Source organism: Solea senegalensis, linkage group LG10, assembly GCF_019176455.1.
Source record: "Solea senegalensis isolate Sse05_10M linkage group LG10, IFAPA_SoseM_1, whole genome shotgun sequence".
Classification (NCBI taxonomy): domain Eukaryota; kingdom Metazoa; phylum Chordata; class Actinopteri; order Pleuronectiformes; family Soleidae; genus Solea; species Solea senegalensis.
Window position 1 is genome coordinate 11,543,618 of NC_058030.1, and position 22,073 is coordinate 11,565,690.

The 22,073-nt window shown below is 40.6% G+C and overlaps 1 protein-coding gene and 1 long non-coding RNA gene across 3 annotated transcripts in view; both read right to left on the minus strand.

Moving 5' to 3' along the window:
• The window catches only part of LOC122775571, a 64,028-nt gene extending 58,060 nt beyond the window's left edge, over positions 1-5,968 (minus strand). Inside the window, exons 1-2 of the long non-coding RNA XR_006361120.1 lie at positions 5,651-5,968; positions 5,173-5,293 (exon numbers count right to left, since the gene is read on the minus strand). This is a non-coding gene — a long non-coding RNA (uncharacterized LOC122775571). The remainder of the gene's footprint in view (positions 1-5,172; positions 5,294-5,650) is intronic.
• A 779-nt stretch (positions 5,969-6,747) lies between these two features.
• Positions 6,748-21,321, minus strand: cnot4a (CCR4-NOT transcription complex, subunit 4a). Of its 2 annotated transcripts, XM_044036390.1 has the most exons (13): positions 21,103-21,321; positions 18,814-19,035; positions 18,250-18,447; positions 17,935-18,021; positions 17,642-17,743; positions 17,400-17,525; positions 17,186-17,310; positions 16,894-17,097; positions 11,780-11,837; positions 11,422-11,677; positions 10,139-10,636; positions 9,671-9,904; positions 6,748-8,669 (listed from the first exon to the last, which is right to left on the minus strand). In XM_044036390.1, exons 2-13 carry the CDS (start codon positions 18,985-18,987, stop codon positions 8,341-8,343), a joined length of 2,391 nt encoding a protein of 796 aa, XP_043892325.1. In that variant the 5' UTR covers positions 18,988-19,035; positions 21,103-21,321; the 3' UTR covers positions 6,748-8,340. The 2 variants fall into 2 exon arrangements, with proteins under 2 accessions (XP_043892325.1, XP_043892326.1); XM_044036391.1 differs by lacking the exon at positions 9,671-9,904.
• Between the last annotated feature and the right edge of the window lie 752 nt (positions 21,322-22,073).

Consider the following 22,073-nt stretch of genomic DNA (forward strand, 5'->3'; position numbering starts at 1 on the left):
AAGTAAGTAAAACATGAAATACAGAAACCTATCAGTAACACATTCACTCTGTGGTCCCATGCTCATGTGACAGTTCACTCACAATTTGAGGAATAAACTTAGTCTTTAAGTGCCGAAAAATCCCTGTGGGATAAAACGAACAAATGAAACTGCAATGAACCCTTTTCACATAGTAATCCAAACCCTCCAAGACTCCATAGAGCTGAGCCTGCTCCTGATATAAATCCTGAGCTAATGAAACACAATATACAGTACCATCAGGTGAGTGTACACTAAAGTAAATACAGTTATTTTATCTTCAATTTCCACCAAAGGAAAAAAGGGGCACAAATGGGCCTTTAAGGCTCCAGCCATATTGTTCCTCCATTCAAAAAGGAGATGTAATCTAATCTAAAATGCAAGAATGATAAAATAATACTGTCAAGCTTTTGCAGTAGTTGTATATGTTAGCAAGCTAAATCTAAAAGATAAAAAATGTTTTTAAAAGTTATTATAAATTGTCCTGTAACAAGCAGATTGGACACATGTCATTAAAAACCATGAAAAAAACTTACAAAATGTCAGAACAATACATCAAATACTTGTTGTGATATTTCAGTCTAGACCAAAGACGACGACCACGCCAAAAGAAACAGAGACATCTCGTCTCATCGGTTTGATTTTGAGATTTAAACTGCAAAACTACAGCCTGTTATCACTGCTCTCAGTCTGTAGCTACACGTCCTTGTGGTATCAGCCAGTGTGGGTCTCAGTTTACATGCTCCTCCTGCTCAGTATGCAGGCTCAGCGTGCTTTGACCAAGGGAAAATGTTCAAAACTTAACATCGACGAAATCGGCGCTGTGACCTTCCCTCTTCAATTACATCACCACACTGTGCTGAAGAAGGCTGGAAATGACAAAACCACAGAAGGACATCACCGCCGAGTTTGGGGGACCTGCTGAGATGCACATAACCTGAGCATCGGCGGTCTGTGCTGACTAGGGTCTGAACCATTAGCTCACTGTGCTACAAACAGCTATTTAGTTGTTGACACATTCAGAATCACTGGTGAGACAAGCACAAGTACTTTAAAGGAGTAGTCCCACAAGCGGGTACCTCATGATACATGGTCCACGATACCAATAATATCACGATACAGCGATTCTGTGATAACCAATACATTGCAAGACAATCATATAGCGCTACATCACAATATCTGTCCAACTGTGAAAAGATAAAAGTGCAGGATTTTTCCTATTTATTGGGCTATAACATAAAGAACGATGTGCATAAAGTCTATGCATTGAATGTGGGTGGGGCATCTCTTAATGTAGCTTTCTCCACCATTATCCCGCTGTAAACTCCCTCTTCTTCAGCCATGTAACTTCCAAACAATTTTCCATCATTCATTTGAGCAGCGCCACCATGAGGAGACATCCAGTAGGGACGCCCTACCATTGATTTTTGATTGAAGAATAAAACAAAAGAACTTGTTTACTTGCGCCAAAAAGACCAAAGGTGATGGAAAAACATGATGTTCCGCATCAGCATAGCTCATGTGTCCACTGTGGCCATGCCCAAGGAATTTGGTGAAGACGTCTGTAATCAGTGCCAATACAGTAATTTTTGTAACATTTTTGGTAACATCTAATGGTAGTGCATAAGGAATCTATGGTGGCCTTCACATGCCAGAATGTAAACAGTCACAACTCTCTCCACTCCTCCACTCTCCACCCTGTGTCCTTCTTCTCCTTTGTCGGTTCAGGTTTATGTGGGTGTATGAAGCCGCTCTTCTTTGTTGTAGTAAAAAACGCAAAATGCATCTCAGTTCAGGCTGCTGGTGAAAACACGGCAAGTACAAGGTGACAGCCTCTGTATATGCCTAAAGTACATATAAAAAAACCAAACATTTCTTTTACTTTAAAGTAATTCTATACTTTAAAGTAAAAAAAAACAACCTCTAACTAATTACACGATCAAAAAGCATTCCAGGTTTAATGTAGCAGGTGGTGAAGAACAAGGAAGACATCTCTCCCTTGAGGTTGTGGGAGAGGAAACAGAGACAGTGTTTACATAAACCACTGTCCACATTGCACTACATACAGACCAAACACAGCACAGCCATTACAAATTGTATGATGATGAAGGAGCATGTCAGTTTTGTTGGTCAGGACACATTAACTGGAATGCTGCTGGAATTTACTGTAAAGGCTTGTGTGGGTCAGTAGAGTGCACACTGTAAAAAATGCCCACTTCACTGTTCCTCTTCAAAATACTATTTTGTCTTTATATAGCAAGTATCAATAAGGTGAAAATAACTATTATCTCTTGTGCATTTTTCTTTATTTGTTCTTCCTTTGCAATGTTGAATGATTGCCTTTTATTTTACGCATTCACTTTTTGAATAAAAACTGTAGAAAATTAAAAACAGCGCGCTGCCACAATGGACCCATGCAGACACAGGGAGACCACGCAAACTCCACAGAGAAAGGTAAGCAACAGTGCTAACCACTAAGCCACTATGCAGGCCACCATGAAAGGTCAGGATGTTTACAGTGTGATGATTACGAGTTCACAAGTTCCACTTGAACGCAGCAGCAGACACAGTGAGTAACAAGCCCACTCCCGAGCCATAGTGGCAGAAAGTTATTCATAGCGTCCGGCTGTTTGTCCAGTTCTACAGCTAGAACAGCTCCTCGCGATTGCTTTTATTTTGGTCTGACATGCGTGATCAACTGCAACAACTAGTGGCAGTGTCAGTGCATTGACTGAGAACTCAACTCGTCTGTTGAGTTAATAAACTTGTCAAAACTGTCATTTTTTGCAGTGCAGCCGCACTGGTGAGAGAGAGCATGTCAGGCACTGACAAATGGAGAGAGTGCTTTCTGCTGGGAGCATTCCCTGCAGGTTTCCCCTGCTGGCAGTCAGAGAGCCAGGGCCAGAAAACCAGAACTACGTACATGCATATATCCTGCACATCTACATTCAGTACTTTTCCTATCAAGCATCTATCAAACCTGTTCACAGGCCGCAGGCATTGCTGTCAGGAACAACTTGAGTTTCGGCGTTTTTGTCTTGTTAAGTGTTTTTCCCAGAGACAAACTGGCATGTAGACTCACAGAGCCAGGGTTCAAACATCCAACCAAAAGGTTGGAACACGACCCACGCTACCACTCAACAGCCCCTCTGCGCTTCACAGAGCTCGGTTAAGGGGATACTTCAGTTTTTTGACGAGTGGTTATATGAGGAAATGACACATCAGCACTATGCTCGTCAAACATGGTTAGTAAGTTCTAGTTAAAAAGGGGTATTTTGTGATTTGGCTTCTTAAAATCCTTTCTGATTTAACTAAGTGATAAAACTTAAGAAACGAGGCAACTCTTTTGCCTTCCAGGTCCCAGCTGAAATAGGCTATGTCTTATGTGGGATAAAGCAACAACACATTCTTAAAACTATCGTAGACTAAAAGCAGGCATAGATTGTGTTAGGTTAACCTCTGGCTAAAATATGTTTCTATGTGTCCCTGCTGGTGGCCATGTTTTCAGAGAGAGGAAGCGTCTATGTCTATGGCTGGTTCTCAGTAAAGACAGAGCGCTTGGCTAAGTCAGTGCTAACAATGTGTCCGAACCTCATACAAGCACACACACAGCATGACACAATGAGAATAGGACATGACCATATAAGTCCAGAATACAGGAACGAATCTTATAGTCACTGGCAGTGGTGTGGCAACAATATTGGCAAAAATAGCTGATAATATTTGTACACAACAACAAATAATAACCACCTTAAATTTTTATGATACAGCTATTAACTTGTGACCACAAAGACACCATGATTTGAAGCGATATAGGGTCGTACACTTCTCTTTTGCTCGGGCCCCCAAGGTCTTTTAAAACGGCCCTGGTCTCTCAGGTGATCGTTTGATATTTAATCTCACACCGTCAGCAGTTCCAAGTTTCCACATAACAAGTGAACTGTCTAGTTAGTAGAAGAAGACGACAGAACCAAGTACCAGGAAAAAGAGTATAATTTACTGGATGACTGGATCCAGAAGAAGGCAGTAACGCAGCATTATGGATGCCAACTGCTATAAAGCAAGACTACAAACTAACTAACTAGATTTCTTAACAACAATCAATCATCAATTACCGATTGATTGCCTTCAAATGTGACATACACAGCCGAGCTCCCACAGTGTGGACAGTATAGACTTGATACAAAGAAAGAGGCCCTGTAAGTACAGAGGTTTCAAGGTAGCTTCTATGAAATAAGCACTAATATTTAAGTGTAGTTGCAGAGCCTAAGAGTCCTGGTTCACCTGCAAAACCTCACTGAGAGGAACACAAAACAACTACACAGCCGCAGTTAGGAGGGCTATATTGTATATTTTATCTGTAATGCCTCACAATGCATCCATTCCTTTAGGTAGAGCTTACTCTACTGCGGCTACTCTGCCCTCTGCACATGCCCTCTCACTGTAGCTGCAGTCCTCAAGGAAAGCAAGATTTCAGCAGTACAACAGACTGAATCCCTCTAGAGGACAGTTCAGTAGAGTGAAGAGTGAAAAATCAGGGCTTTTTTTTCTTTTCCTGCTTGTCCTGATGTAACACCTGACTGCAGTTTGGAGACATTCATCTGCAAACACTCTGCGTCCTTCAGTCAGACATTTTGAGATGTGTCATTATATTACCAATGCGGTAAACACCTTAAAATAACAATTCATGTGACTTATGGCCAAAGCTAGGATTCCTGTATAACCTTATTTATTCCATTATTCATGCTCAGTCCTCCTCTATGCCCTTTATGGTAACACGCATAAATGATATTGTGTAGTTTCAGGCTAAGTAGGCAAATCAATGAACTAATCAGTGACAACCCTGTCACTACGCAAGCAGTGATTAAGTCCGGCATGCTTTTAGGGCAAATGAATGGGCGTTTCCCTCTGTAAGAAGCCAAACGCTGGTGTTTGTAGCTGTAGCAGATAAACAGATGCTATTCCTCAACGTGTCAGAAATGCATCATCACAAAAGATACCTACACTGTTTCAGTGCAGAGTCTGCATGAGTGTGTGTTGGTCCGGGAACACTCTCCCCCTCCCTCCCTCCCTCCCTCCCGCTCTGTGTGTTGCTGCTGACTCATTGTCACAGAGCTTGAATCTGCTGCCTGCCTGCATTATTCACACACTCACCTTCCACTTCTGGTGCCTCCTCAGCACCTGAAGGAGGGGAGGAGGGGGACTTCAACTGCCCTGCAGGCTGAACAGAAGGGTGTCTGTTTCAACCACATGTCCAGTTCATCCAGGACCAGAGCTGCAACATATACAAATCCATGAGTTGATGGAGTAAAAATTATTCATCAGCTATTTTTTATAATCATAATGTTATTTACTGATCCAAATACACACATAGAGATGTACTATCCTTTTAAGGACTCTGCCTTGACTTCATTTATTTGGACACCCTAACGAAAGCCTTATCCCTGACCTTAATCGTTATCAGTTGATACCTAAACTTAAACACATTTGACATCTTAATCCTTTTAGACAGAGCCTCAGAAATTACGTTGTACTTCAGAACTACTAAAGAAGTCAGTGTTTATACCGGAAATGGCCCACAGAGGGCAACAAAAACGCGCGCACGTGTATATTAAGTACAATTTACACTTACCCAGGATGTAATGACGAAACTCCAACGGGAAATTAAACGAAAATTCGTTTGGGAATCATGGAGAGAGAAACACGCGTCACGAGTCATGAGTGCCGAATTTAGTTGAGGGGAATTAAGTTTTTTTTTCTTTTTCTTCAGCATCAGATTAATCATGTGAGAGTTGTCTTTAATTCCATGTGATTAATCCAAACATGAGTTGAAAGTAGCCAATTCGGCACATTTCTAAACATGCCAGATTGCAAAAAATAAACACAAAATAGACACAAAAACAGCTGTGCTGAACCTGCAGTTCACAGCTGAACTAACTGTGCCATTTAACTTCCTGTGTCCACGTAGTTAAGCTCCGACTCAATTTTAAAACACACTGAATTTGTTCCCACTACAGAATGTCTTTTTGAGAATCGTTGTATTGCGATGCTATTTCGAACATTTAATACTAAATATATTACAATTTCTTGTATGCATGTATTAGTATACACGACATAATGCTTGTTTACTGATGAACTACCGTTCCACCATCATAATCAACCTATAAACTCAAACTGTTTTTCAGAGGAAATCTACACTCTTCACTCATTTAATTTTAAATTCACTCAAAATAGAATACAAAACCACAATAGGCACTGTAAATAGCACAATTGAGAATTGTGCTCGTCCCTGTCTGTTGTGTTCCCACAGGAGAAAAACAGCCTCTGCTGCAGGAATCCACTGCAGCATTGGCCTGTGAGTGCAGAGCTGTACACCTGCATGCAGTTTGCTGCTCTAGCAATCAACCTTCTTCTGTTCAACATTGCATTTAAAACTATAAAGTCCATAATAAATATCAGATACTAAGATATATTTAGCAATGAAATGATGCACTTCAAATACAGTGCCACTCTGTGTATCCGTGTGTGTTCTGGCCTGTAGTTGTAGAGCTGACTGTAGAGCTAAATCACTAAGGTATTCTGCCCTCAAGTGGTGATAAGTGGAATTAAACTTGAGTGATTTTTAGTTTGAAAAACATATCAGTGAAGATTTGGTGTGGTGTCGAGTACTTCAAAATTTAAATTCAGTGAAGTGCAGGACTGTGACACAACAGCAGACAAACAACCAGCTCTGAGTTTTCAGTTTTATTTAAGGTTCATTTCTCCAGACCTGCAGAGGACAGTTGACTTCCTTTTAAGCGCCAGGATGTTTTGTTTTTTTTCAATATTACGTTAAAACCCATTTTATGACTGTGTTGGTTTCTCCTGTATCAGTTTGTTCATTTTGTGAATACTGTTAAATACAGAACAGCAGCAGGGGGGGCAGGGTGGGGTGATGAGAGAGAAAGTGAGAGAGACAAGTGAACACAGATGAGAATTAAGACTTCAAAAAGAAAAACAGCGGTGGTCGGAGAGGCCGATCTCAAATCCTCAAGGCTGAGAGCTCATTCATTACTACAGTACTTAGTATTGTCTTGCAACATCTGTTTGACACACTAACAGTTACTGAAGTCAAATACAATATTGCATATTTTTTAGCAATCATTGACACAAGACTCCCCTTCCAACCACTCAAGCTCCTTCCTCTCATCTGTCCATTTTAAGGCCTCATTTAAGCCCTTGTGGGTTGAACATGCTCTCACCATCCTTGTGACTATTTCTGACATTTCCTCATTCATCTAGTCATTGCCCTGTCCTTTTTCGTGGCTGTCCATGTTAGGGCTAGCTACTGTAGGTACCACACAGTGGCACCGTGAGTAAGAGTCTAACCCTAGTGCTCATGATGTGCCACGATCTCCCAAAGCCCTGGCTCCCCACGATTAGGCAGTGCTCTATCCTCTGATACAGAGGTTCAGCAAAAAAATTTCCCTCAAGCAAGACAGGGCCAGTGAGAGCCCTCCACTAAAGGGAATGTGGGCCAAGTGGCCTCTCAAGCAGACCATTTGTGTCCCTACCTAACAGGGAGCCCATGCATAGCCTGTGCCCTCAAATCCCCTGTGTAATCTGCATTCACTTTCTACTCATCAAAATCTCAGCTTTGTTTTTCTTTTAACATTTCTTTAAAATCACTCTACAAAAAGCTAGTGCCAACCCCTTTTTTTCTCTCTCTCACCTCGTCTTATTCCTATTCAGCTGTAAGGGATAACCGTTTCACAGTCTCCTGTAAAAGTGGGGAGGATGAGGGTCTTTGGGGCAAAGCTTCAAAGAGCAGATTCACAGCTTGCTTCATTCCTCAAAAACTAATCGCAACTTCAACTTTCAAAAAACACAAATGTTGTTCATGCTTACTCATTAGTTACTTTTTTAAAATAAGACTCCACATCAGCTAGTTTGTTTGTTTGCCACTTTGGTGGAGTTTGTGAACTCTCATGTCGCCACTGGGCGCTCAATGCTTTACTGTTTCTTGTGCTCTCCGTAAACAGCAAGCTACACAATGAATACCCATGTTATGCCAAGAACTAGGTCTAAGGAGTGGTGACGATAGCAGACAAAGGGTACTGATAATGTGTGTGCCACTAACAAAACCAAAACTAAATAGGCCTTCGGAGTAGACAAAAAGGAAGGAGGAGAAAAAGAAGAAAGCATGTTTGTTACTTTGTTAATCATTTCTCATACTCTGCAGATTGGTGTGTATTGCATTGGGGGAGGGGGGGAGCAGGGTACAGGATGAGTGGGTATAAAGTGGTAGTGAGGGAATGGATGGGTGTCTGCTGTAGTCTGTGTTCAGTGGCGGTCCACAGCAGCACTCTGTAGCAGCTCTGTGGAGGGCTGTCCTGGGGGTCTGAAGGCGGTCTGGAAGCCTGGAGGGGGGGAGTGGAACTGGCTGGCGGGGTTGACTGTGGGAGGGGGGAGGTAAGGAGCCCAGCCACCTGCGGCTCTGTGATGGAGAGGGAGATGGGCGTCGAGGAGGCCACTGTGGAGGGGCTGGGGTGTGGGCACTGCTGAACTGGCTGGGCCGTCCATCTCTGTGAGGGCCTGCAGTGACTTAAGCCAATGTGGTGGGTTGTCGTCTTGAAGACAGTCTAAACTGTTGCCCGCCGTGGCTGGGATGCCTGAGGGAGGAGAGGGAGGTCACAGGATAGATGAGTAATGACAAAAATACAAAAAGAGACTTGTCATCATATAAACACTGCAGTGAATACAAACAAAGTTTATTACTTCAGCTTAAGTTTAGATCAAATAATCTAAACGAAGCACATAAAAACATGAAGGTAATAATAAATGTATTTGATAACTAATTTGAAATTGTCAGACCAAAGCAATCTGAGCATTTCACAGTCAGAAGTGTTTTAAAGTTATCTTTTGACACTTGACAAGCAATCAACATCAGTTGAGGAAGTAATTTGAGGATCAGTTTTTAATGAAACAAATGGTTATTTGCAGCCCTGGATGATTTTGTAAATTGTGAATGACATCACAGGTGCAATTCTTTTACAGAAAATATAAAGGTATCTATTGCAGAAACCTTTAGACTGCAAAGTGTGAATTGTTTGTAATCATCTAGAATTTTGTCAAAATCTGAAGGCAATTCATTGCTTCCATTATGGTACACCTACGACCACAAGATGGCGACAGCAGCCACAACAGACTGGAGTGCATGTGTGTTTGTGGAAATTATTAGTTAGGCAGGTTCCTTGAATGTATCTTGTAGCTCTTCTCCTTCAACCTCCATCCCATAAATTTAACCAATTGAGTGCAACTGAAGTAAACAATGCAGTAAAGCTGCATCCATTTTAGTTTGAACAAAAACATTTAATCAATCTTCCACAAATGATTTTTTTCAATTGACTCATCTGTAAATATCATTAAAAGTGTCCCTTAAGGGGTTAGGAAACTGCAAAAGGCATTCTTTTTGCATTTTCAAATAAAGTTATTAATTGGGAATTGCAGAGGCAGAATAATAGTTGCAACTAAATTGCACTTTATAATGATTGTAGCTAGCACCAGAAAATGTTTGATATTTTTGGTTGATAAAGGACTTAATCAGATAAGGAGTGCCATCAATGAAATTACTGTCAGTTGTTTCTCTATTAAAGTGAGTTAGAGTTTCAACCTGTGATGATAGCAGGGTCCATCCAACTTGCTGTGCCATCCCAGCTCAGACTGTGTGGGATTCCTGCAGGCCCTGTCGGCCCACCAATGTGGTTAACACTGTTGGAGGATGAGGAGGATGAAGAGGAAGAGGAGCTTGGGAGACCCCCAAAGTTAATATTGATGTTGGGTAGGAGAGCTCTCAGGCCATCCTGCCACTCTTTCACATTTAGGCCGTCTATAGAACCACTGTTTTCTGCATAAGAGGAAAACAATGTGTCAGTTCCTCAGGTGGTGTGATCACAGACTGTAAAACTTTATTTACTTGTGTTTTTAATTTCCTCTGTGAGGTCAACACAGGTTAATTGAGTATAACAATGCTGCACAGCAGTGGACACGTAATTCTAATCAATAAAATCATTAGGCAACAAATCTGACTTTAGTTTTAACATGAACTGCTTTCATAGGCTGTGACCGAGGTGTCCTGTACCTGAAATGGGGATCCCTCCGAGCCCTGTGTTGTGCTGAGGGGGCAGATTCAGGTCCAGGAAATTACTGTGTGAGGCAGCACCGGCTGAGTGGTTCAAGTGTGTGAGGTTATTTCGTGTGGGGATGCCCATCCAGGGGTGTCTCACAGCTGGCTGCTGCTGACTGGCCTGGCTGTTCTGACTGCCGGGGAAACTGAAGGAGCTATAGATGGGTCTGTGGTGGAGATGGGGGAGGCGTGGTAGGCCACTTGGGAAGTGGTGAGAGGTGGTGCTTGGGTTGGGGGGTGGCAGGCAGGGACCGTGGTTGTGCCCCATGGGCAAAGGCCCTGGGGATGTGGGACTCTGATCCTGCACAGACAGCTCCTTCTCTATCAGGTCAGCCAAAGCCTTTCGGGTGACGTCGAAAGGATCGAAGCCTAGGTCGTCGTCCTGCTGTTTGCTGGACGAGCCAAAGCCAAACGCCGCTTGCCAGTCTGTGGAAGATGACACTGGTATTGTGTCTGTGAGGAAAGAAGGGAAAAAAAGTTACAGGAGCCACCCATGATTTGAGAAATTCTTAACTGACTAACAAAAACAGGACTCCTTTGTCTGTAATTTGGCTTAATCATTTGATTGCCTGGGCCACTTAGCGCCAAATCTACAGAACCTATAACGCCTTTGTGGCTGTTTTACATGAATGCACATCATTTGAATTCTCCCAATCCTAAAATCTGCAATGGTGGATGCCCATATATCACTGCAAAAACTCAACTAAAACAATAGTGTTTACAACACAAAGACTGCTACTTATGTACACTGTTTGTTCCCTTCGTAACTTTACTTTAGTTTCTCTGCCACTTATTGTGACTTGTAAAATTGAGAGTCATTCTATGGAGACCAAGGTTTAAAGCTGTTATGATTAGGTAAGCAATAGTAACCTTTGTATCATGTATCGTTTTAGGCCTAGTCAACTAAAATTGTGGATCTGGTAGAAGTATAAATCTTTCAAACTGTCAACTGTTTTTGACAGTTGAAAAATTTAATTTCATGTCACAGGGACCTTAAAAATCTGTACTACAAACAGAAAATTATTATTTTATAATTATTGCTAAATGCTGACTGGGTCCCTGATAAACAGGTGACTCATCTGTTAAGAGGGGAAAACCCACTTAAACATTTTAGCTAGTTCAGCTACTTTTGCTATAAAATTGTTCAAATAAAGCAGCTGCAGGTAAAATCATGCTTTCAAATGATGACATAAAACATGCTGCTCAAGAGAAGAAAGAATAATTAATCCCCATTATACCTGATGTGAAGAGGCTCTGTGGTTCAGGGGTCATGGGCCAGTCAGAGCTGCCACGGGGGGAGCTGGGGAAAGGGGGTAGGCCTGCAGGGAGAGGGTTAGGATGTCTGAAGTTACTGTTGTCTGAAAAGAGTGACTGGGACTCAGCTGCTGCACCCTCAAAGGGTGAACGTGCTGTGAGGTCTGACACACTGATGGGCACCACCAGGCTGGGTTTAGTTAAACCTGGAGGAGGGGAGGGGGAGTCACTGGTGGGTATCTAGAAAAGGAGAGAGGAGAGATTTTATTTGAAAAGCCATCACTCTGACCTGATTCACTGACATTTAGATGTGTCTGAAGTAACAAGGTGATGTTGTTTTACCTGTTGTAAAGTCTCTCCATTCACCAAACTGATCGACTCTGGAGGTTTGTCACTGGGACTGGAGACAGAAAAGATACATTTTGGTACGTACATTTCTGAACAAAGGCAGCAAGTAATTTGTTGTATATTAACACATTTTTATGAAACATTTTCCACCATAACATTTACAAGACAACAACAAACAACACTACAACCCTTCTAACATGCATATCCCTGGTACAGAAATGAAAAATAATCCAGCAAAAGGCATGAAATCTCTGTGTGTGTTCACAAGGTGTAACCACATTAAGTTGTCAGGGGAGCACAATCTCAGGGGGATGAGGTCTCCCTTAAATATCACTCAATTGGAGGATACAGTGATGAAAGTATGGCAAGAAAGCTCATATTTTTTTATCTTCTCACTATGAACAGGATCTTTTCAGGTGTGCAACAGAGCTGAATGCAACACATAGAACTAAAACAGCAGCATTTTGGCATGACACAGCACTGATTGAAGACATGGACTGGCAGGATATATACTAGGTAATGGCAAGCAACTTATCTTTTTGCCAGTTGTTTTCAGAAAAACAGAATAAAAACTGAAGCTGTGGACAGCTGTTGAGTGACAGGATGTCAAAACAGTCACAGACAAGAAAACGGGAGAGAGAAGATACCGAGAGATGGCAGAGTTGATCATACATAAAACACGCTCAAAGCGAGCATAGAAAACAGATTGATGGGAACCCATAGGCTTTTGTAGTGATCAGAGTCCCAGTTTTGTAGAATACAAATGAGATTGGGTCTAATGAGATTTTGCTTTTTAAAGTATCTGAGGTTGCTCAAGCAATGCATTTCCAAAATTATTTCAGATAAGAACAATGCCTAAGCATGTGCAGTAAATAGTATAGTGATATATTTTATGCAATCTAAGCAGAGTAATGGCTATGTATAGTCAAACCCAACATAGATCGAAATATTTTAAGGACATTACTCAAATAATCATTGTAGGTGCATTGGATATCGGTTTCCCATTTATTTCATTATTATTAATCTTATTGAAGATTGACAAGTGAGTGTTTAAAATAAAGTGAATAGAAGATATCGTGCATTTTGTGGTAAACCAGCCTTCATAATTGAGAACATTTTCAAACAGGGATTCGGGGGGAATGTGTGGAAAGTCTGTATCGGTGTGTTATCTGGAAGTATATGAATAATCAATAGTTGAACATTTGTGAAGGTGTCTGGAGTACGCCATTCTTCAATGGTGTACTCCAGACTACTGCTCTTGATCGTTTCTTAAGGTTCCTATCACACAAAGGATGTTAAGGTCGTCCCATAAGTTTTCCAGAATAATGTGATATATAAACCAATAGGAGTGTGTGCTTCATGCCACACACAAGGAATTTAAATTAGTAGGATTGTTTGTAATGGTAATGGTTTTCTTAAAAGCTACAAAAATAATGAACTTTTTCATTGAAATTGTTCAATAGGAAGCCACAAGATCTCATGTGTTGAGAGGTTAACAGCAGGAGCCTTGTCTTTCCCCAGAGAGTGGGATATCATTTTATTCAGTTAATTTAACAGAGCCTTTGGGAGTTTAACTGTAACACACTGAATGTTGAAGGGAATTATTTCAATTTTTGAGAGATTAACCTTATTACCAGAAGCAGCAGCACATTGCTGAAAACATTGTAGACAACGAGGTAATGATGTTGATGGTTCCGACCAAAAAAGAAGGGATCAAGTGCCAAATTATGTTAATTTGAACTAAATGACTACCCGCAATGCTAATGTTGAAGACAATGGCAATGGTAAGCAGTTTTACAGCTATCAAGAAGAAAAGGGGATAGATTAGTGAGGCAAACAGTTTGGGATGATGTCATCCATTTCACTCTTAATGCAAGTAGTTTTGATGAAATTTTATAATCCAAATTTAAGAGACTGAGGGAGCGATAAGATGCATGTTTTCTGCGATTCGCTGAAATGTTTGGCAGTATTGTTATTGCTGCCAATTCCAGAGACTTAAGCAAAGTTTTATTAGCCACAGTACAGCATGTTTGATAAGGAGCTTACCAGAGAAGGCTTTAAAAAATTTGAGTGGAAAGCTGTCGGACCTGGAGATTTGTTCTTTAGGGACTCAGAACATGTCCATAAGATATAAGTCATAACCCTTTGAAGGCATCTTTAAAGGGGTATCTATGATCAGATTATGGCTGCAACGATTACTCGATTGCTCACATTTTATGGAACAAATAAATACTCGATTACTTGAGAAAATTATCAAAATTAATTTCTGGGCTTGTGTTTCTGCTTGATTGAGTTTATGACTTAGCCTCAAAAACTAGAAGCTAAATACAGTAAATGGACAAACATTGGAAATGTAAAGTTGAGTCTCTAACATACTCATGCCCCGGTGCCTCACTTAATCAGGTAGGGGGAAATATGACACAAATTAAGAGAACATTGCAATGTATTAACTTTGCAAATCATCAGTCATCATCTACCACTTTATCCTCCACCAGAGGATAGAGTTACATCGGGCAATAGGCGGGGTACACCCTGGACAGTTCGCCAAAATTAATATTAAAAAAAAAATAAATAAATAAATAAATAATTACTAAAGGATGCTTTGTGCTCCATCTGTGGAAGTTTTTAGTCACCCAGGTCACTGCATTTTCAGGAGTTAGCTGCAGGCAACTGCAAGCTGAAGATGTTTCACCTATCATTCAAGAGGATTTTTCAGTTTTGACTAACTGGTAGAAAAATCCGGGTATTTTGCCTCTATGGGCTGGATACCTGTCTTGAGAGCCATTATGTTAAACAATGCAGGACGTCCACCCCCTGACCCAGTTTCAGGTTATGAGTTTTACCAGCATCAAGGTGTGAATGAGGGTCATTAGGGTCAATTGAGATACACAGTCCGCTATTGCAACTCCTGTGTTGTAGGAATTGCACGGCTCCTTTAAGAGCCATATTGTTTGTGTGCTTGGGTATGTAGGTGTGCATTGTGTGACTGGTCAAGCGAGAGAGGGAGCAGAGCAGTTGATTATGTGTGGAGCAGGAAAAATTAACTTTAGCAAGTTAGAGACAAAGTAACGCACAAATCCAAGTGGGAAGAAATAAATGAACAGACCTTGTGTCCATCGTATGTCAGCAAAAAGCAAGGGTGTCCAGATTACACTACGTATGTGCTTTCTAACCATGGTGAGGGAGCTAAAACACCAGTCAAAGTGGCTATCAAATCGTTTGAAGACACTGTGGGGAACAGCACAGCAGCTTCTTCAAACCAATTCATGACAATTAAAGACGGGACATTAAATCGGATCATAGCGCAGTTGTAACATACAGTATAAATTAGGGGTGGGAATCACAGGGTACCTCACAATACAGGGTCCACGATACCAACAATATCACGATACAACAATTCTTTGATAATCAATAGAATTCAAGACAATCATATAGCAATACATCACGATATCTGTCCAACTGAAGAAAACAAAATGTCTGTGAAAAGTTAAAAGTGCAGGATTGCTCTATTTATTCACAACATAGAGACCACAGTGCATTAAGTCCATGCATAGAAAATGGATGTGGTGTCTCTTAATGTAGCTTTCTCAGCCATTATCCCACAATAAACTCTCTCTTCTTCAACTGGGTAACTTTCACCCAAGTTTCCCTCATTCTTTTGAGGAGCGCCACCATAACAACTAGCATGTAAAATTGAAAGGGACTGTTTACTCAGAGCACCTTAATTTGTTAATTAAAATATCAATATTTGCCCTGACTAACAATTATCATATTACATGAGGAAGGGCGACGATGATATCACCAACCAAACTATGAAAGTATGGACATGAAATAATTTCGGTAAGTGTCTATCTGTAATGCCAGCCACAAATCGAACAGTTGTCACTGTCAGAGTCAAATGGTGACAGTCAAAGCAAATCATCCATCACGTGGAACTGTGGTGTACTCACACCGGTGTGGAGGCGCTCTGCACGCAACTGAACCAGTGAAGGGAACACAGCCTTCATTATCAATGGTAAAAAATTAATAAATAAATAAGGTGCAGCAGCTGGTGTGGCTAGCCACTTGATGTTTCCTTCGTTGTTAATCCATAGTTTAGCTGGATGATGCAGAAAACTGTTCGATAGGCCTCTGCCAAAGGCTTCTCTTGACCTTCTCTGAAGGCATCTTTCAGACACTGCAGGAGTGCAGAATTCTGTTGCTTGTGAAGCAATTTTTCTCTTCATGCCTCACAATGTATATGGTCCTCTCCTCATCCTTACAGGTGAAAAAGTTTTGCAGTTGCAGGTCAGGATCTGTGTGTTTTCACCATTGTGGTGAGCATTCTTACAGATGACGGAAGTAGAGAAGATTTCAGTGCGAGTATATCTGCGTATATCAGCTCCGTTGCCCTCAACTTTCCCTGGGAGGTTGAGAATATTAATGTTGCTACACCTGCTTCTATCCTCCAAGTCTCCCACATTGTCCTTCAAAAAGGCATCTCCTTTTCCAATTTTGCAAAATGTGCGTTAGCTTCTCTTACGTTGTCCTCATAAGCAGATACTCGCTGCTCCATTTCCTCAACTTGGTCAGCAAGTGTTCTCAACAATTTTCAATTTTAGTCAGCAAGGACCGGATGGTGGTTGCTTTCACATCTATTTGTTTGGATATTTCTTCCATGCTTTGCTGAATTGCTGTCATGACTGCATCAAGGGAAAGGCAGCCTCTCCTGTAGTGGCTACCACCTTTGTGGGGTGTGCAGGTATAGCTCCTTGGGTTGCCAAAGATGAAGATTATACTGTGTCATGCACCAATTTTAGATATGGTTTACTTTAAAAATGTGAGGGATGTGGTTTTGATGATAAAAATGCAAAACTATGGTTACTATTTTGGCAAACCTGCAGAACTCATGTCTACATGTCCTTCCTCATGAGCTGCACCATGTGACTCCTAAATAGAGAGTAGTCTTTTGATCCTTTCACACTTTTTAAATACCTAGCCTTGCTAATAAGGAAATGTGGAAACCTCATTACCTATAATATGAAATTTTAAACAAGGAATGGTGACTCAAAAGAAACACAATTTTTGTAATGCACCACAATGTGCTGTAGAAGAGTGGTCTGCGTTACCTGGTACTGTCACAGTTGGAGGAGAAGGGGGACAGGGCAGTGTGTTGACCAGGGCCCAGCTCTGTATCCAGCCCATCTGAAGTGATAACTTCTTGGTCTAGATAGTCGAGGAGTGGAGGGGACTTGCGGTCCTCTGAAAGCCCATTGGCCAGTTTGTTATGCCCCGACAGCGTTGGCCACCCATCTTTACCATTGCTATTGGATCTGATGGAAAGAAAAATAAAACTTAGGATACTCATCCAAATCTCATATGGAAATATTAAGAGGAAGGAAAGAGGAAAAGAACAACAACCTTTGTGTGGAGTTGGATTTACTCTTTGACTTCTCTGTACCACATGCAGGAGGTTGTAGAAAGCTAGGGTTAATTTTATAGAGGTCTTGGAGGAGTTTCTGCTCATACTCTTGATGTTTTCCCGCCTAAAATTAATAACGAAACATTAGACACTGACCTGTCAACAATTAACAATTCATACAGGATAGAGCACAGATTTATTCTCAGACTTCACCTGCATCTCCTCTTTAGTAAAGCTAGCGGCTTCATCCCCCAGCTCGTGTAGATACATACAATCAGGTTTGGGACACTGCATACTTTTAAGAAAGTAACTGCAGTACTTTGTTGTGCCTAAAGAAGCCTGTGATAGAAAATATACACACAAATATAAAATTATGTTTTTATTACGATTTTACAGGCCACAAGAGGTCAAACAAACAGTTACACAGAAAATGACAAAGGTTGTTAAATTCTCACCTTGAGTGTTCTGCCATCAACAACCACATTGTTCACACACTGTATTGCTCTTAGAGCATCTTCAGAGCGGATGTAAGTGACATAAGCGCTAGCACTAGGCCCCTGGAAAAACAAAAAAAAGAAAATGTAACTCAATTGAATATACCAATCAAACATATGCAATGTGTTAACCTGTTTCACTCTCTTGGGTTCCAATAGGGTTTCCAATTAAACATAATTTAGTTATTCATTCTGTTCATGTTTATAAATCTATCGACTCTGAGTACATTGAGTACATTGTTTTGACCTCTCACCTGTGAACCTGCATAAGATGTGCTATTGTTAATGACCACTTTATGGATTTTCCCAAACCTCCCAAAATATTCTGGTCGTTTTAGGACCTGTGGACAAAATGGAAAAGAAAAACAATAGTTACACAAGCTTTTGGTGCACTGTGTCCTCTTTCATGTTTAATGTGCAATACAAGCTTTATGTCTGAGGACTGAGTACAAGGGGCTGCACTAAAAAACCTTTATGTTCTTATTAAATCATCTTTTAATCTTTAAGTTTTTACTCAGTGGGTTGCATACAAGTTAAAAGTAAATTAAGGTAAAGAACACAACACTCACCTCCGGGTCGGCGAGTCGCTGCGACAGCCCCACCACAAACACCAGATTTCTCTGGACCACTCTGACACTGGCCAGATGTTTGCGGTTTTCTGTCACCTTCTGCTTCTTCTCATTCTGTTTTTGCTTCTTTTCATTTTTTATCCTTTGGATCTCCTCCTGTGACAGAGGCTTGTACACAGCCGGGTCCTCTGGGTACGGCTATGCAGAGAAAAAAAAAACAAAGGAATGTTTGTCCATCATTTGAAAAAAGAAAAAAAAGACACATTTCTAAATGATGTGGCTTTACGAAGGACAGTGGACAACTTAAACTGTCACTGCAGCAGTTCAGCAGACATAATACTCTTAACTGCCAAGTGTATTCATTTTGATTGATAACAGATATTTAACCAGAGCAGCCACTTTGAAAGGGGTATTGAAAAGTAATTAATTAATGTTAATATTTACACATTTAAAATCATCATGTTTGCTTTCCTAAACACACCTTCTCCACTATTATGACTGATAACCAAGGTTCCAGTTGTGTTTAACTTCTGTCCTATTATGTTCATCCATATGTTTCCTCACCTTTCTGCAGGCAGGGCACAGGCCATTCTCATCTGTGCGGATGCGATGCCAACAGAAGCGGCAGATCTGGTAGCCACAAGTGCAGGGGAAGAAGTTGACATCATCAATCTCCAGTGGCTCCATGCACAGAGGGCACTCCATGGGGTCGTCCTTCAATTCAGGGCTGTGGGACATCCTATGGCGTGGCAAGGGTGATTGTTGCAGCTGGTCAGAGCACAGGGGCTAAGAAAATAAAATAAACAGATTCTTTCTATTAGATTTACTTTTTTAGAAAATAGTCAATTCACCTTTTAGAGGTAGTTTATGGCAGTGCTGCACTGAGCTGCTATGTATATTCTGTTATACCATCAGCGATAGACTCAATATCTGAAAGGGCTATTGCTATCTTATGAAGGTGAAGCAATTAACTGAAGATTTAACACTTGCTGTCATGAATACCTGATGAATCATTTAATCTATGAAATGGCAAATATAGTAATGCACAAAGATGCTGAAAGATGCATGCCAACAAAACAGAAGAAAAGCCTCCCATCCAAGAGAGAAATACTCATTATTTCTGCTTGGAAGCAGTTGATCGATTATCAGGAAGGTTACCGTCATTAGTCACAAACTATGTAAATTGCCATTAAGTTAAATCAATGACAGATTTTAACCTTAATGAAGGTGCAAATTATAGTAATGTTTCACCTCAAAGTAAAGCTTCCAAACTACAGCATGATTTCTTGAGTAAAAGATGCAGTAACTACCTAATCTTCAACATCTGTATCAGTAGCAATTTCATTGTATTCTGAACAGTGACAATGAAGGTAACTTATTTCTCATGCGTTAATGACAGAATCAGTTTCAGATACTATGCAGGTAAATTGAATGCATTCCAAACAGTCATCAACTTGTATGATACATCCCTTTTGGTCATATTTTGTATTGTCTAATATACGATTCTTATAAATTCTTATAAAGTTTATCTTCATTTTAGTTTTTTGAACGTGTCATTGTATGTTTTTGTTAATGGTGCTTTTTATTGAACTGTTCCTTGTCCCAAGGTCTCTTACAAAAGACATCTCTAAATGCGACCATCGGACTAAATAAAGATAAAAATGTGAAGTGAAGCTGTGTAGCGAGGTTAACGCCAATGCAGCTAAGTGACAAGTGTAGGTTGAGTATTCATAGGAAAGCTCCCAATACAACTGATCAGTTTCATCCATTGCACCCCTAATTAACTGCTCCCCACAGGAAAGTTTTCCGACTTCACAACATATTTTATAGGATGTAAAACTAGATCGTTCATTTATGAGACTGTATAACGTTTAAAACTGTTGTGTGAATTTGGAGTTTTGTCTGATTGTCTGAATGTAGACCCAAAGGGAATTGAGTTTCGACCTGGCAATTACCATTTAATACATTCTAATAATTGAACATTCCAATACATCAGCTAAAATCACAGTGATAACAAACGCGGATGCTGTGGTACGTCACAGTAGAGATGTCCTCCAACAGCAACTTACTCGACACAGCGTCTTGGTGGACGAGAAAAGTAATATAACTGTGGTCAACAAGACAGCAAAGCAGTGACTAAAATATGACACAGACTGCATATACGGACGATAACATGGAAATGCCAACATTTAATAACTGTAGCCGGCATCATTCAGCTCCTGGATTTACGTGTAAAAGGGGCGTCGCAGTTACACTCACTGATACCAGGTGATTGTTAAAAGTCATGCGTATAGCCCAAAATACCTAAACAGCCAGGACGGTAACTTAAGCTGCTGTCTTCTGGATCGTACATTATGACAGATGTTGTTTCACCAACATCAAGCTAAGCTAACATTGGGCGCAAATTAGGTTAAAGAAGCCGGTCTCACTGAGGGAGAACATATAAAGGTCTACTGGTGGATTAAATGCAAAATCGAAACACAGAGAGATGAATACTATCTGAATGTGGACATTACATGTTTTTTTCTTAAACGCATGATATACCGTTAGACGTTGTCCAACATATTCACTGACAGCTTGCTCCGTGCTAACCGCTAACATGCTACACTTTCATGAAGACGAACGGCGCGGCCTGCACAGGCTAACGCTCAACTCGAAGCAGCTTGCTGGCACCAAAAACACCTGACACTGCTCTCACTGTTTTGGACAACACGGACAGCACTGTGGTAAGCTCGAGGACACCCCAGTGTCAGTCCATGAAGTCGTGAAAGACACTGGTTTCGTTTGATTAATGAGGTAGAATGGAAGATCGCTAACACACCTAGCAGCCTAGCTAATGCTAGCGTCACTTACCCTGTCCGTATTTAGCTTAGATTCCACTCCAAGGGAGTCACACCAGATTGGGCGGAGAATGCGTCCCAATGTCTCTGAAATGTCAAGATTTCTACAAACGGCAACTTAAGATAACCGTGGGTGTGTTGTTCTGTAGTTACTAAAAGACTATAAAGATGTTTTTGCCCCTTTTTTTCCTTGGTATTGTGGAGACAATTTACGCTCAAACCACCATCTTAGCTAGCATTAAAGTTGGGAGGAGGGAGTGGGGCAAGTATTCAGTATCACTGAGTCGGCGCAGGTGCACAGGTGCATTGTGGGAGATGAAGTATTTTATGGTTCTTATAAGACCAAGGACACCTGCAGTATTAGATATGCTAAAGTGCTGCATTCCAGTAACAGGAGGTTCCTGATTTGATTTGAGCGCTGACATTTTAAACAACTTTTTTTGAGGGTTTCAGTAACTTCTACAAAATTGTTTGACTACACATAAAAATGTGCTGAAGTTCAGAATAAACAATAAGGCTTGGCATTGGTTACCATTGTCCATTACAAAAAAACAAAGAATGCAAGAATGAATTAACAAATAAACAAATTCTCTAATAAATTAATGAACAAATCAATCAATCAACCATCCCAGAGCCTGGATAAGCAGCCGAAAATAAATAGCTAAATCTATTTAAAAATTCCCTTACATCAAACTGCTGTAATCGTACCTTTAAGGGCGCTTTTGTTATAAACACTTGTGCGAAACACCATCTAACTACAACAGTTGCATTTCTCCAGAAAATGCTGTAATCTTGCTGGTTCCTTTGATCTGCCATCTCCTTTCATTTCCTATGGGAGAATAATTTACCATAAATAATGTAAATGATGGTTTTAAAATACTAGCAAGGATTGTCCTTATCCACTAAATTTAGTAATTGTTGAAATTGGCTGATTCATTTTAATACTCACCATACAGAAATTATTGTCATGAATATTTAATTAAA